Below are 16,940 nucleotides of genomic sequence, written 5' to 3'. Positions count from 1 at the left end.
TCTCTATTATACAAAAATAAATCTCATCTTAACATCGAACCATTTCCTCATTGGTATAGACGAAAATCAATCTTTGCAGCTAATCTGATTGTTGGAATCAACTATTGGTGATCGATATCACCGATTTGTCCCTACTCTTTTCCTTTCGTCCCATTGTGAAATCCTTACAACTAATATTTGTCAAGCTATCATTCAAATTTGAAAAATTAGAGCAAGAAAATCAGAAAAATCATTTTCCATCATTTTGCAACCCCCTTATGTACAGTATGCTTCTCCTATATGTATTTTTTCAAATAAAAGTCATGGTACTCGATAAATGGTTTCCTCTAAAAAAAACCTTGCGATAAAAAAGCAATTCAGCTATTTTTTCTACTTGTATCCGTCAAAACTGTTTGTTCTGAGAAATAACTGTCAAGCGAATTTTTTCAAAAAAATGTCGAAAACATCTAAAATTGGCTGGAAAGGTCTTAATTAGTGTTACCATTTTTGGCTGGCCTGCTCTAGTGTGGAAAACCAAATGTACGTACCATCGTAGAAAATATGAGTCATGTTGGCGTAGGCCATCAAATAGTAAACGTGGCCAATTTCGTGGTGTATTGTATAGAAATCCTTCGTGGTTGGCTCGCCACACATCATGATTCTGATGTCATCTCGAGGAATGTAAAAAAAGTGTGTTGTTGGGAAGCATTGAGCCTGCAAACATTGCATTTTTTATAATATACAAAACATTTGTAATCTGTTTTAAAAAACAGAAATTCCCTTAACTAAATCCCAGATTTGCTCTTTTGGTTATTCAATTCTCAATTCTTGAATTCTAACGGAGAGATATGTGAAGACTGGTAACAACCGTTAATTTTTCAATCATTTTTAGCAACCGTTCATTATTTAATCATTTGTAAGGAAAAACTATTTGTAGGCCTCTGCTCTAGTGCTCTAGAAAACAGCCAGTCATCGTTTACCATAACGAACGAAGCACTATGACAATCCCATGCGAGTCTGTGAGTAGCACAGAATGTTCTAACATACCTCCTACGTTGCTTCCTAAAAATTGTTTCCGCCAGAAAAAATATTTCGTCAAATTGCCATTTAAATTGCCGTCAGAGGAAATTTTTGTTCAAATTTGCATTTTATTTGCCGTCAAAGGTTATATTCCTTCACAATTACGTTTTATTTGCCGCCAGAGAATTGTTTTCGAAATTGCATCTTATTTGCCGCCAGAGAAAATACTTCTTCAAATTGCCATTTAATTTGCCGTCATAGGAAATGTTTCTTCAAATTTGCATCTTATTTGCCGCCACAGAAAATACTTCTTCAAATTGCCATTTAATTTGCCGTCATTGGAAATGTTTCTTCAAATTTGCATCTTATTTGCCGCCACAGAAAATACTTCTTCAAATTGCCATTTAATTTGCCGTCATTGGAAATGTTTCTTCAAATTTGCATCTTATTTGCCGCCACAGAAAATACTTCTTCAAATTGCCATTTAATTTGCCGTCATTGGAAATGTTTCTTCAAATTTGCATCTTATTTGCCGCCACAGAAAATACTTCTTCAAATTGCCATTTAATTTGCCGTCATTGGAAATGTTTCTTCAAATTTGCATCTTATTTGCCGCCACAGAAAATACTTCTTCAAATTGACATTTAATTTGCCGTCATTGGAAATGTTTCTTCAAATTTGCATTTTATTTGCCGTCAGAGTTAATGCTCCTTCAAAATTACGTTTTATTTGTCATCAGAGAGAATGATTTTCAAAATTACATCTTATTTTCCGCAAGAAATAAATTTATTTCAACTTGCCATTTAATTTGCCGTCATAGGAAATGTTTTTTTTTTTCGTTTTATGTGCAGTCAGAGAAAATTTCCTCCAAAATCATGATTTATTTGATGGCACAAAAAATGTTTGCTCAAATTTGCGATTTATTTGCCACCAGAGATAATGATTCTTCAAAAACCAAGTTTATTTGCCGCCAGAGAAAATACTTCTTCAAATTGCCATTTAATTTGCCGTCATAGGAAATGTTTCTTCAAATTTGCATCTTATTTGCCGCCACAGAAAATACTTCTTCAAATTGCCATTTAATCTGCCGTCATTGGAAATGTTTCTTCAAATTTGCATCTTATTTGCCGCCACAGAAAATACTTCTTCAAATTGCCATTTAATTTGCCGTCATTGGAAATGTTTCTTCAAATTTGCATCTTATTTGCCGCCACAGAAAATACTTCTTCAAATTGACATTTAATTTGCCGTCATTGGAAATGTTTCTTCAAATTTTCATTTTATTTGCCGTCAGAGTTAATGCTCCTTCAAAATTACGTTTTATTTGTCATCAGAGAGAATGATTTTCAAAATTACATCTTATTTTCCGCAAGAAATAAATTTATTTCAACTTGCCATTTAATTTGCCGTCATAGGAAATGTTTTTTTTTCGTTTTATGTGCAGTCAGAGAAAATTTCCTCCAAAATCATGATTTATTTGATGGCACAAAAAATGTTTGCTCAAATTTGCGATTTATTTGCCACCAGAGATAATGATTCTTCAAAAACCAAGTTTATTTGCCGTCAGAGAAAATCTTTCTTCAAAAATAATGTTTATTTGCGGTCAGAAAAAACAATTCTTCAAATTCTTTTACTGTCATGGAAAATGTTTCTTCAAAATTACATTTAAATTGCCGTCACAAAAACTATTTCTTCAAAATTACGTTTTAATTTCCGTCAGTGAAAACGTGTCAAATTTGCAATTTTATTTGCCATCAGAGAAAACTTTTTGTCAAATTTTCCTTGGGCGACCAAGTAATAGTTTTTACCCAGTAAATTTTGTGGACTGTGTTTTTTGTTAAATATTGCGGGAAAAGGCTTAACAACCAGTTTTTCAAAAAAGTTGTAGAAGATTAAAACATATATAGTGTCTTTAAATAATATTTTGGTGTTTCGGTAAATTTGAGTCAAGCTAATATTAACTAAAGCTTTAAAAGCTGGAAAAATACGAGTCGTCAAAGCGATTCAGGAGAAAAAAGCTCCAATTTAAGAATCCATCTAAAAAATATTTATGACCTCAGAAAAGTAAAACAACAACTCCATTGAACGAAAATAGTTTTGTCTACTACTGCAACACTAGTAGTACATTAGTTTTGTCTCCTAAGGACATTTGAAAATAATTCGAACTATCCACCAACTTTTTGATACCTAATAGCAACTTCAAAAAAGCAACCCACTGAAAATGGTGGTGAAGTCCAACATTTTCACCAGGTTAATTTGGCCACTCAGAAAATTTTTCTTCAAAAATAGTTTTTTCGGCTTTCAGAGAAAACGTTTCTTCAAATTGACATTTTTTTTGCTGTCACAGAAACTGTGTGACGGTATTGAAGAATCATCAAGGAATCTAAAAGTTTTTTCTATTTAAATTTCAATGAACTAAAGAAGAACCTAACTAATTCTATTGTTGTTGCAATAAATAATGGCCACAAAACCAATTTCAGTTCTAATTTTGTCTCGTTGCTATCGTTATCGTATTAACCTATAAAGGAGAAATCAAATATCTATTCAACCACCCATAAAAACCAGATGCCAACATTCACCGACCTCCGACTAATGAACCTGGCTGTATCAAGGCCATAAAAAACCTCATGAAATTTTGATGAAAAAAGAATGTCACGTCTGCGATTCAGAACTAATATTTTTTCACAAGTCTATCAAGTAAACTAATTAAAGCTAATCTAAATTTCCTCTGTAAATGATTGCATAGAGAAGTACTATAAATACGTGTTTTATTTTGTATATCTTTATTTCCAAATATACTTTAAGTTTCAACTTATTGTTTTTTTTAACCCGTGTAACCGACAACAACAATGGTGTCCAGACAACCAGCAGAAAGGTTATATCTGGATCTACAGAAAACAGAATCAGCCATTGCTCTGTTATGTCTTTTGTAGTGAAATGTTGCGCCGAAAGAAAGAGGTCAAGACCAACTTCAATGACACTTCACTGGACTTACAGGTAACCAATCCATTTCTTATTATGTGCGGGCAAGATGAAACTTAAACAACAACTCAATCGAACGGAATAAATTTTGTCTACTGCCGCAGCACAAATAGTCTCCTACAAGGACATTTGACAATAATCTGAAAAAACTGACAACTGTATGATACCTAATAGTAATTTGGGAGAATCAACCCAAGATTTTTCTTCAAAAAAAATTTTATTTGCCATCAGAGAAAATATTTCCGCCAGAAAATTTATTTTTGCCATTCAAATTGCCCTTAGATAAATTGCTTCGTCGAATATGCATTTTGTTGCCGCTAGAGTAAATTGATCTCAAAACTGTCATTTTTTGCTCTCAGAGAACATTTTTTTTTCAAAATTGCGTTGTTTTTGTCGTCCTATAAAATTTTCTTCAATTTCACAGTTTAATTGCCGTCACAAAAACTATTTTCTCAAATTTCTCTCTTTTTTGCCGTCAGTGAAATTATTTTGTCATTTTTTGTACACCAAGTACTTGTCTTTACGCAATAAGTTTTGTGAACTGTGCTTTTTTATATATATCAGGAGAAACTATTAACGACCATTTGAACAAAAACATTGTGGAAAATTAAAACATATATAGTGGTTTTCAATTAGATAATTGCATTTAATTAAAAAAATGAGTCAAGCAATTTTTAACTAATGCTTTCACAGCCAAAAAAAATTAGTTGTCGTCAAAACTGTTAAAGAGAAAAAACGCCTGTTAAACAGTTCATCGAAAAAATTATATAAGACTTTTAGTTTTGTCTGCGTCTGCAACACAATAGTTGTCTGTTACAAGGAGATTACATATTAATTTCAAAAATTAATCACTGTTTGATACCTCATAGCGAATTGGAAAATTTAATTTTCAACTGTTTGTTTTTTGCAACCAGAAAAACACCGATAATTTATCAAGTTTTCACAAAATTAGACGAAAAAAGAAAATTTGCCCTAAGAGAAATAATGTTTTGAGATTTTTTGCCGCCAGAGAAAATGTTTCCGCCACAAAAATTTTTCGTCAAATTGCCATTTAACTTGCACTCAGAAGAATTGTTTCATCAAAGTTTCAATTTTTTGCTGCCAGAAAAAATATGTCTTCAAATTGTCATTTTTTGCTGTCAAAAGAAATCTTTCTTCAAATTTGCATTGTTTTTGTCTTGCGATAAATTTTTTAAATTCACATTTTAAATTCAGATTTTTTTAACATCACATTTTAATTGCCGTCGGCAAAATTGTTTCCTCAAAATTATCCCTTATTTGCCGTCAGTGAATTTGTTTTGTCAAATTATTTAGGCACCGAGTACTTGTCCTTACTCAATAATTTTTGCAATTTTTGCTTTTTAATATATAAGGAAAACAATTAAAGAAAAGAATTGAACAAAAACATTTTAAAAAATTAAAGAATTTATAGAGTATTTTAATTATATAATGGTATGTAAGTAAAAATATGAGTCAAGCAAATATTAACTAATGCATTCCAAGCCAAAAAATTACGTGTCGTCAAGGGTATAAAAGAGAAAACGCCTATAAAGAAAATCATCAAAAAAATTTCAGACATCAGAACAGTAAAACAGCAACTCAATTGACCAAAATAGGTTTTTGTCTTCTACAGCAACACAATCTTGTCTACTACAAAGTCATTTAAAATTGATTTCAAAAAACTAACCACTGTAAAATATTTCATAGCACCTCGGGAAATTCAACCCATTGTAATGGTAGTGATGTCTTTGTAACCAGAAAAATACAAAAAATATATCAAATTTTCACAAAACTGCACAAAAAGAGACAATTTGCTTTAAGAGAAAACCTTTCCTGAGAAAAGATTTTTTCGCCGTCAGGGAAAATGTTTCCGCCAGATAAATTATGTTGTCAAATTGCCATTTAACTTGGCCTCAGGGGAACTGTTTCATCGAAGTTTCAATATTTTGCTGTCGGAGTGAATATGTCTTAAAATTCCCACTTTTTGTTACGTGTCGTCAAAGTAGATAAAGAGAAAAAAAAGCCTAATAAAGAATTCATCAAAAAATTGTTCAAGACTTCGGAAAACTAAAATATCAACTCAATTGAACGGAATAAGTTTTGTCTACTATCGCAGCACAAATATTGTCTCCTACAAGGACATTTGAATTTTAACAACCGTATGATACCTCATGGTAATTTGGAAAAATAAACCCAAAATTTTTCTTCAAAAAAACAGATTTCATTTGCCATCAGAGAAAATATTTCCGTCAGAAAATTTGTTTTGTCAAATTGCCGTTTACGTTGCCCTTAGAAGAATTGTTTCATCGAAATTGCATTTTTTGCCGCCAGCGTAAATTGAACTTCAAACTGTCATTTTTTGTTCTCAGAGAAAATAATTTTTCAAATTTGCATTGTTTTTGTCGTCCTATAAAATTTTCTTCAACTTCACAGTTTAATTGCCGTCACAAAAACTATTTCCTCAAAACTATCCCTTATTTGCCGTCAGTGAAATTGTTTTGTTATTTTTTTGTGCTCCGAGTACTTGTCTTTACGCAATAAGTTTTGTTAACTGTGCTTTTTTAAATATAAGGAAAAGATATTAACGACCAATTGAACATAAAATTGGGGAAAATTAAAACATATATAGTGTCTTTTAATTAATATAATTGTATGTAATTAAAAATATGAGTCTAGCAAATATTAACGAATGCTTTCACAGCCAAAAGTACGTGTTGTCAAAGTTGTTGAAGAGAAGAAAACGCCTATTTAAGATTTCATCGAAAAAATTATTTAAAACTTCAGAAAAGTAAAACATCAACTCAATTGAACGGAATTAGTTTTGTCTACTACCGCAGCACAATTATTGTATCCTACAAGGACATTTGATTTTAATTTGAAAAAACTAACAACTGTATCATACCTCAGTGTAACTTGGGAAAATCAGCCCAATGAAAATGCCATTGATGCCTTTGCGAACACAAAAATACCATTAGTTATCAAGTATTCAAAAAATAGGACAAAAGAGGTCTGAACTTCTGAGGATGAATGGCAGTTTAACAACTTCTGGCATACTAGCGATGACATTAGAAGCAATAATTCTGAAATAAAATAAAACCAAATTTTTGGTCCATGACAAAAACAAAAGTTCCAGGAAGGCCAGAGAGCATAAAAATTTTAATTGACTTTAAGAAAACTCAATTTTGTCGTTTCACTTTCTTTTTTGGAGAAACTATCTCTGTCGTCTGTTTTTTGCTCATCTGCAGATTTCAATTTTTGACTTTTGCTTTTTGTCAAGATCTCTCACAATGGCCACCTTGCTATGAACTATTCATTTTTTCTCTAGTAACATAATGCCGAAATTCAGAGAAGGAACAAGCTTTTCACTAAATTTGTAACTCTGAAAAACCAAAATAGATTTAAAAAATTTCCTGAGAAAATGATTAAGATATTATGAACCTTGATAAAAATTTAACCATTGAGAAAAATTTATGCAGTTATTATTTGATAGTTCGAATAACTGGATTCCTGATTTTCTTTAATTCGTTATCAGTTTAAAAAATAAACATTTACTTTTGAAAAATGCAACAGAGAGAAATAAAAGCATGAAAAGTTTTCCCCGCTTCGCCGCTTTATAAAGATTTCTTGACCTGATGTTTTTAAATAATTTTGTGAAACTGATTTTGTTCACAGCTCTTCGGATTTCAAATGGATGAATTTGGCAGAGCTTTTATTTTAGACTCCAGAAGTCAGAAAATGAGAGTTTAAGATTTTTAGTGTTTCCTAAAAAAAGTGGTTTTTTCGATTATTCTTTTATTCCCTGAAACCTGATTTCTAAACACAAAGTTATAACTTTACTCGGCAATAATTTGAGTGGTTTTAAAAATCAGTAATAAATTGTAAAAATCAGTTTTTTCAATAATAAATTGAAAAAAATCGAACATTGTTTTATTCTCCCTTCCTTTTGCAATACATAAACGTAGATTTTTCTTGCAATACTTCCTGCTATCATAAAGTTTTTTTAAATTTGGTTGAACTAGACCATATAGGCTTCATATAGACAAAATCAGCTATTTTTGAAGCTTGATTCCAAATGTTTAATATGCTGCTAAATATTTCTGATATCGCATGACACCAACCACGCAACTTAAACTAAGTGCACTTTGAGATTAAATAGAAAAAACACTCAGCTTGAGTGGTGATAGTTACACGTACTTCAGAAATTGTAATCTCAAATGTGACCTACCTTACCAGCAGGCCAGTCGCTCTTATGAAATTTAGAATTCTCGTAGAATGAAGCGGGTAATTCGGGAAAACCGAAGGACTGAAAAAACTGCTCAGCTAATTCAACGATCTTTGTGAAGTTCTTCCCATATTTTTCCTCCAGCTTGGGTTTCAAGTCCACTTCCACTCCCTGAAAGCAAGATAATTCATTTATAGTGTTGAAAACTACGAGTCTTTCGTATTATAGCCCCCCCCCCCCTAAGAGAGGAGAAAATATGAAGAGAGTGGTAAGAGAGGAGAAAATATGAAAAAAATTCAATTTTTTTACAATTTTAATATCAATTACAAAAAACCGCTAAAATCAGCTTATTTATTTTATTTAGCGTACTTCTTGTTATTGATATAAAATTTGCATTAAAAATTAAATATATTTTTCATATTCTCTCCTCTTTCACCGCTGCATCTACAAGATACACATTACTCTAAAATGGGAAAAAACCCAAAATTATAATTAAATATTTTTAAAAAGTTTAAATTTTAAGTCTAATTAAGAGAGAGCAGTTCAACTTTTCAACTTTTAAGGTACAAAAGTGTAAGTCACATCCAAATATGTCTAATTATGTAATCATGTCTAATTAATGAAACTCAATCTTTGTTTTTATACAATTAGCGCTTCAAGGAAACTACATTAGCAATACTTGAATTCTATTCAATCTCTTAAAAGACACGAAAAATTTTAGCCCTGCTCAATTTCGACAAGGCCCGGAAAAATGCTGACGTAACGTTAAATTTTGTGACAATTTCACTCCCCTATTGCTTGCTTAGCAGTCGCTACTTTGAAATACATCTCCCCAGTTCACAAGACCAATAAAAAACGTTCAAAATGTTTTGGGAAGTGGCCAATTTTGTTATGTATATTTTTGAACAGTAATTTATCAAACTGACTGTTTTGAGAGTTTTCGATTGTTGGGCAAACGCAACATACGCTTTTGTACGAGAATGCCAATCTTGATAGTTCATTCAGGAAACTACCGTTTTGGAACTTCTTTGACCGATTTTATGATTGAGTCAACTCAACTAAAGATCCACTTTCAAAACAACGATTACGTAACCCGGGTCTATGTGTCAACGATAAAATTGGCTTTTCATTCGCTTTTCACCATACATGACAATTCTGCTGTACTTTTTTAAAAGTGCATTTCAGTCGAGTCAAAAGACACAGAGTTATAATACTCAATCATGACTTACATCTAAACGTCGAAAACTGTAATCGCCTAAATTTGCAACCAAAAACGCTTGTCTTCTAACTTTAACCGTAATAAAATACTTTTTCTTAGGTTTTAAAAAGCTCAAAAATTGTCATCTACTGAAAAACACTCAACAATTCTCCTAAAAACAGTGGATAAAAATCTTTTATTTTTTACGTTTAAAGAACGATAAAAACACTCTTGTCCAAAATTTAAAAAGAAAACGTTGAAAGATGGCCCTATTGTAAAATTAACGGTTCAATTTGACATTTTTGAGGTTTTAAAAAGGCTTAAAAACGGACTTTGGCTCGACACCAATTACTGGTGTGTATGTGTTGCTCGTTAAAAAATTCCTGGCCTCTGTATGTTTGAACGCACCATACCCCCTGTGTGCGCTCAAAATTGGTCTGGGTCATAAACGAGCACAAATGATAACCTCGACCTTGTTTGACTCTAAACAGAATGCTCGACCGTGCATTTATAGTCAGTATTGAATCCCCATTAGACTTTTTTACAAGTCAAGTCTATAGTTGAGCAACAATCCAAATTTTGGCAATTTCAATTCTTGGTACATATTTATAATGTGTAAAACTTGAAATGAAATTGTGAAGATGGAATAATAAAAATTATGTTTCAAGCAAACGAATGTTAGAAATAAATGTGGTTTATACCTCGTAAGGTAGAGCAATATCCAACAGGTTCAAGAACACCTGTCCGTGCATTTCTCGTGTCAGATGCGAGGGAATCAATCCTTTCTCCTCGATCAATTCGGGGTACTTTTCTCTCAACTTGAACCTGATGTAAGCGTGCAATTTCTGATAGAGGTTTTTCAAGTCTGCCGCAATTTGGTTTATTATCCCCTCGTACTCGTGCATATCTACTTCAAACATCTGCACCCACGCATGCGCTGCACTCTCGTGGCCTGCAAACAAGGTAACAATATGTTTACAGAGAATTATTGGCGAGAACAAAAGAAACAGCAGAACCAAAGTTTTTCAAGTTCAGAAGAACATTATAATTCAAAATATTATGCAGCAAAATAATATTGTTAGAGTTTTTTATTTTGCAGAAAATACGGTTTTTATGAATAGCAGCTCAATCAAGTATTGCCATTTAGGTAGAGTAATAAAGGTGATTTAAATGAAAAAATAAATCGGAAAAATATTTAATTTTTTTTTTTGATTTTCGAAAAATCACCTTGAATATGAATTCCCGTCTCTTACTTTGTACGTTTATAATTATCTCTTTTCGCCACTCTTTGATGTTTGATTGAACGAAAATAATTATCCCTTGATTAAAAAAGAAATTGAGCGACCCAAATTACTTTTTTTTAAAAAATTAAATTCTATGTTACAGAACTGAAATACGAGAATTAACCTCATTATACTGATTTAATGATGAAACAATCTAAGACTGAAGACTTTTCTGTAATAATTTAATTTTGGTCTAAAATTGAAATGACAGCTTGAAAATCCGGAAAACTGCGGAAATATTTGTTGACCTGATTCGACAAACTTTCTTGCGGCAGTTTTTATCGTGAAGTGAAAAGCTTATTTTTGCCTACCTTTCGCCTCAATATTGAAGAGTTCAATGAAAAGTTTTTAATAATCATACGAAAAGTTATTCTCATTCACGTCGAAGTGTACAACAAATTGATCAGATTAAATTGTGGACAGATAACATATATCCCCCATCATGGTAATTGTACCATAATGGAGGGCTACAATTTTATGGGGGGGGGCTATTATGGGAAAGACCCAAATAATGGCTTATAATAACAACAACAAAAACAACTTACCCGATATTTTTGCCCACTTATTGAGCAGATTTCTATACTCAATCATAGGCTCACGCAGTTCTGGTGCATATTTGTCCCGGAATTGATGCCATGTTGCGTTCCACAGTGGTTCACCCACTTTAATTTCTACAGATATACAAACTAGCATCATTCACAACATTTTTGGCAAAAATAATTCTTCAAAAAATCAGCTGTTCCATTCGGCTGTTCCAATCAAGACAATTTACTCTAAAAATTTCTCGCGTGAAGTTACATGATTTTTTTCCGTGTGATGAAACTTTACACAAATTTTCGTGTGAAAAATGCGTATCGTGTGATTTTGCACGAGAAAATTTTCCTTGTGTAATAAAAAATCACACGATTTCTCGTATGCATGAGCGTATAAGTAAAATTAGGAATTTTTAATAAATATTTTTTGCGCGGCGCTACTCTGTTTAACATTTCCAGTCGAAAAGACTACAATGGTAGTAAAAATCCGCAAATACACGCGATGCTTTACTCCACCGCATTGTTGGAGAATAAACAGTCATCAATGAACTAACTCCTGTCATCCAATGAGAGTGGACAACCACTTGCAGCTCTTAATCTCGCCGAATGGGAGAACAGGATAGATAAAATTTCAACATATTATCAAAAGAAGAGTGGAGAGATACAAAGCGCTGATGATTTGGCCACGTGATCGAGAATTAACAGTTCAGTTTACTTAATATTAGCTGTTTACTTTCGATTAGCTTCCAATGAGGACCATTAAGAGATTTACTTTTTCCGTACGATCAAAATTTTTCCATCTCCGATGGTCGAACACTATTTTTTGTTTGAAATTCTGCTGAAGTAATTTTTCATTTCTATTAATGTTGAGAAAAACGAGAAAACCGTGCAAAAATTTGGTCAAACTTTAATCAATTACGACCATTAGCGGTATTTTTCGTCGGTTTCTTTGCAAAACAAGTATCTCAATGTTTTGTTATACTCTCCATATAGTACTGAAATACAAAAAACGAGTTCTTTGGGGGGAAAATTTGTGACACATTTTCATCCAATTTTAGGACATTTTTTGAAACTTTTACCCATACCTCACCTGTGTGAACCTAACTTTTCAACCGATAATCAATTCGTTTTAAGTCGTTGTTTAACTCTTGATGTACAGGAGAAAATGTTTTAAGATCTGACACCAATCAACAATGACTCAATCTGCATTTTGTACGTCTTTGGAGTACACAAAAATGGAAAAAGTATTCAGATACTTTTTCAGTCCATTTAAAAATTTTGGTAACCTTTTTTGCCATTCATTAAATTTTTCCCCAAATCTGTGTCATTCTTTAGAACAGCAAACATTTTGAGTAGTTCGGAGCAGCTCCACGTACTTAGTCAGCTATAAGTGATTTCAATTTCATATAAATCAGATTAAATTTTACAGTTTTTTTCTCTGAAAGAAATCGTCCTCAATTTTGATAATTTACGTGGCCAATTGGAAGTCAAATTTGAGGGGGTACATCAGGTAGCTCCACGGGTAATCACTCTGGGGCGGCACAGGTAACAAAACAATATTAACCTACAGAGCCCGATTGAGTAATTCTGAGATAAAAGAGAACTCAGATGTTCGCGAGTTTTCGTTGCGATGTCCTGCGTTGGCTTCAATATTACTGTTATCCCCCTTTCAATGTTAGATTGCTTCTTGTCTATTATTAAAAAACAGTAATCTTCTCCCATTCTGTTTAGCTTCAACTAAGTGAATTATTTTTGATCCAGATAATTTTTTGGCGTTAACGGTAATTGTTTTGGAAAGAAGTGTCTACCTTTCCTCAATTCAAAATTTTTATCGGCTTGCCTGATTGCCTTTAATAATGATAAACCGGGATCCAAAAGGGCTGTTCTTTTTTCATTTGTTTCTTTGGAGATTAACTGCTGGAAAACAACAGTTTCTCAAAAAAATTTTAAAAATTATTATCCGTCGTTCTGACAGCTTTCCAAATTTTTTTTTTACTGATTACCACATATTTTCAAATAACTTGATTTTGTTTTGAAAAAAGTTTTTTGCTAGCAGTACAAACGAAACTGGAAACGCAATAAGCAAAGTTTGGTAATATTGCGCTCCAAAAATCGTGTACTGTTAATCGCATATTTCCACCGCGTTTTTTGTTCTCTTTCAAAATCTCGAACAAGTTCTTTCCTGTCCATGAACTCTCACAGGCAGAAAAATTGGTTCAATATTGGCAGGCAGGGCTGCTATCGAATCACGAATTGCAAAAACTGTTTCAGTGAGCTCTTGCTGTTAACCAGGTCAGGCTAGTAATATTTTGCATCAGTATCCTTCTATGTTTTTCCATGCAGCTTTGAAAGACGTTGGTTTTCGTTGTAGCTGTTTGGGTCTAGCAGTAAAGGGTGTAGCAAATGCATATATTACTGAGATTGTCCTTGAGAACTGATTAGTTTGTTTTCACGAATCCACTCTCGACGCCTGTTTGCCTTACTACTGATTTTTAAAAAAAAACTAAAATAAGAGTTCCTTTTGAATCGTCGCTCTAAAATTGACCCAATGCTACACTGAAGTTGTATTGTAGGTTTGGCGGTGGTTAACACCAGAACAAGTTTTCTTTTTGATTTATGTTGGAATGAGTCCACTGATTACCCATCTGTATCCTGTTGGGACCGTAAGACATTCAGTTCGTGTTCATCTTTTAATCCCATGATCTTTTAATCTTCCAATAGAACTCATGTGTATAAAATTTTCTGAAGTATGTGCACTGTTCAATGGAGTCCCGTTACTTTGAGATGAACCTTTTGTGTCTCCATGTCTTTTTTAGGTATGCGAGCTACATTAAGCGGAACATCGTTGCCTTTGGTTTTCACCTTCTCTTGAAACCTTTGGTTAATGAAAGGTTTGTTTGATCCAACATCGAAGAAGGCAAAAAACAAGTAAATTCCAAACCCTCTGAAATGAAAAATTTGCAGAAAAATTCAACTTCTTCGATCTGATATACTACCGCTGCGTTTACGTTTATTGAGTCATAATTCTCCTCTATTTGAATTCTGAGGGAAGCAATCACTCCAAATTTTCAGAACATTAATTTATAAATTGTTGACCTTACTAAATTTTCCTCAGTTAACCGTCAAAAGAATTGCTTTATTCACTGCGGCCCATCGATCAGTGATAGTCAAGTTCTTGGTTAACGAAAAGTTTCCAACTCGATGTGAGTCATCAACTAGAGAGAGTTGAATGCATTGGTTTTGTTTCTTTGACGTTTGAACTTGCAGTGAAGTTCACTTTCTGTCGGCACTCAAGCAACTTCAATGAGATTCCGTTAAATTTGTTTATTTTGAATTTCGCCGAACTTCTGCTAATTGAATGTCCAGATTTTAAACAAACAACAACTTGTGGAAAATGATATTCGGCGATTATTAAAGATCAAGTGCTTCTAAGTACCGTGAATAATGACTTTGCTTTGTTTGTTCTGGGCTTAGGTTGACGCAAGCCGTAGATCGCATGGTTTTTCGTGTCCTCACTTTTGTTTTACCCCTTTTTATGAGGTCATCCGTCTATTGAAGCCAATTGCATTGTGACCTGTCACAAGTTGTTGTTGATTACGCACATAAATCAATTTTGATTGCTTTAAATAATTCATCTGCCCTCTGCTTCGTGGAAGATGTTTCCGTGGCGGTGTCTGTATCTCAATACATTTGTTTGTACATTACTTGTAACAGTTTTTAAAGTGCTTTGGCTTGTCTTTTCTTTTCCCTTATTATTTACCAATTTGACGAAAAAGGACAAGTTTTTATTCTGCTGATTATTTAGAGTGATTTATTTGATCTATGAACTATTTTCAGTAAGAGGCTTTGAGGAGCCAACTGATGTTTCTGATTTATGTCTTTGTCCAGAGAAACATGATGACTCAATGGAGTTCAAATCCAGGATAATTTTTTTGCATGTAAAACCCATTCAAATCATTTTGTTTGTAGGTGAGTTGCTCAAGGAAATTGTCCTTCGCTTGCTTTTCCGATTAAAAAAAAGTACTCGCACACGTTTTCTTTGGAGCTGCTCTGAAATTGTCCCACACTGTTTTTACAGACCACTATCAGTGCGTGACCAAGTCACTTTGCTTCCTAGCTTAGGCTGAATTTTGATTTTTAAAAACATTAATAAAAAATAATTGTAATAATAATGAAATAACACTAATAAAATTAAAAATAATAATAATAATAATAATAATAATAATAATAATAATATTAATAATAATAATAATAATAACATTATTAATAATAATAACGATAATAAAAATTATTATTATCATTATTATAGTAATAATAATAATAATAATAATAATAATAATAATAATAATAATAATAATAATAATAATAATAATAATAATAAAATTAATATTAATAAAAATGATAATAATAATAATAACAGTAATTTTAGAAATAATAATCAAGGCATTTCACTGTAGTTTAAATTTGTTATTCGACTATCTTTATCAAGCTATCCTGTTGCTTCTCTCGCCGCCATGAAGACGTTGGTTATATTGCTGCCTTGTTGTTTTCTTGCACATATGTACACAAGTTTCAATAGTTGGAAAACAAGCTGATCAAAACGTGCAGATGCTTTTTGGGATCTAGTGCATTTTTTTCAGTTGTTTTTGTAAGGCTATCTTGTAGTCAATCTTGCCGAAAGCATTAGATAATTCTAGCGACGTTGAATGGGTTTATAAATTTTTTTCACCATAATTATGGAAGTTTTCTTTCATATCGATAATGCGATAATGATGTCTCCTAACGAGTATGTGCTTAGTAATCTAAAAAAATTTGTCAGTCAGTGGTGTTCGTTCCATCAACCAAATACAACATTCCAGATTGTGGAATTTTACTTAAAAAATGCCCGTGCTTATTATCAGAAGGGCTTCTCAATCTACTTCATCAAAAGTGGTCATCATTTTGGTGATTGGTTTCGTTAACGCTTGTATTTACCATAACCTATAATCTCATTTAAAAACGGCTATGATTTCACTAAAACGAGAAAAATATACGCTTGACAGTCAGTTTGTAAAAAACGAGGATTTTCTGTCGTTTTACCAAAAAAAAAACACTGGATTTCACGAAGGACCTCAATTGTTTCATTCGGTTCAGGGTTCGGTTTAAAGAGAAGAGTTGGGAACTTTTTTCTTATGTACAGTTTATTGAGTTTGATCATTCGTGGGCTCCCTCGACTGACAAAAAATATTCCAGATTTTTTCAGAACAAGAATCAATAATTTTTGCATAGATTTCAGAAAGATTTTACAAAGATGCAAAACCATATTCGTAGCTCGGCAATAATCCTTTTGCTTTTTGTCGGCTACATTGTTCTCTATTTTCTATTGATTTTGACATCCAGTTGTTGTTCTCAAGGTCAATGTTTTTCAACAAGGTCGTTGGCAATCATACAACTAGCTTTTTGTCAAATAATTTCTAGTAATATTACACAGGGCAGGGTTCCCTCTGTTTTTCTTTCATTTATTTCTATCAATTTTATGGCTTACTTTGAGAACAATTCTAATTTTGCATGATGAAGATGCGTTGACAATATACACTTGTAAACTCAATTAACTCAATTAGAAACTTGTAAATGTTGAATCTTTGATGTTGATGCGCTGCTCTTGGTTTTTAATTCATCGTTAAAATCTGTGATATTGCACTGCTTTTGCTTTTCCATGTAACCCATAATAATCAGTCATCATA

The 16,940-nt window shown here is 32.5% G+C and overlaps 1 protein-coding gene across 1 annotated transcript in view; it reads right to left on the bottom strand.

The window, feature by feature from the left end:
- The window catches only part of LOC142354139 (angiotensin-converting enzyme-related protein-like), a 48,419-nt gene that overhangs the window by 15,949 nt on the left and 15,530 nt on the right, over positions 1-16,940 (bottom strand). Inside the window, exons 4-7 of the mRNA XM_075406406.1 lie at positions 11,230-11,355; positions 10,103-10,353; positions 8,207-8,374; positions 528-693 (exon numbers count right to left, since the gene is read on the bottom strand). Coding sequence (XP_075262521.1) covers positions 528-693; positions 8,207-8,374; positions 10,103-10,353; positions 11,230-11,355 — 711 coding nt within the window. The remainder of the gene's footprint in view (positions 1-527; positions 694-8,206; positions 8,375-10,102; positions 10,354-11,229; positions 11,356-16,940) is intronic.

The sequence above is a fragment of the Convolutriloba macropyga genome, chromosome 15, assembly GCF_964194025.1.
Source record: "Convolutriloba macropyga chromosome 15, txConMacr16.3, whole genome shotgun sequence".
Taxonomy (NCBI): Eukaryota; Metazoa; Xenacoelomorpha; order Acoela; family Convolutidae; genus Convolutriloba; species Convolutriloba macropyga.
The sequence above is the reverse complement of the archived record's forward strand: the minus strand, read 5'-3'. Positions and strand labels throughout refer to the sequence as shown.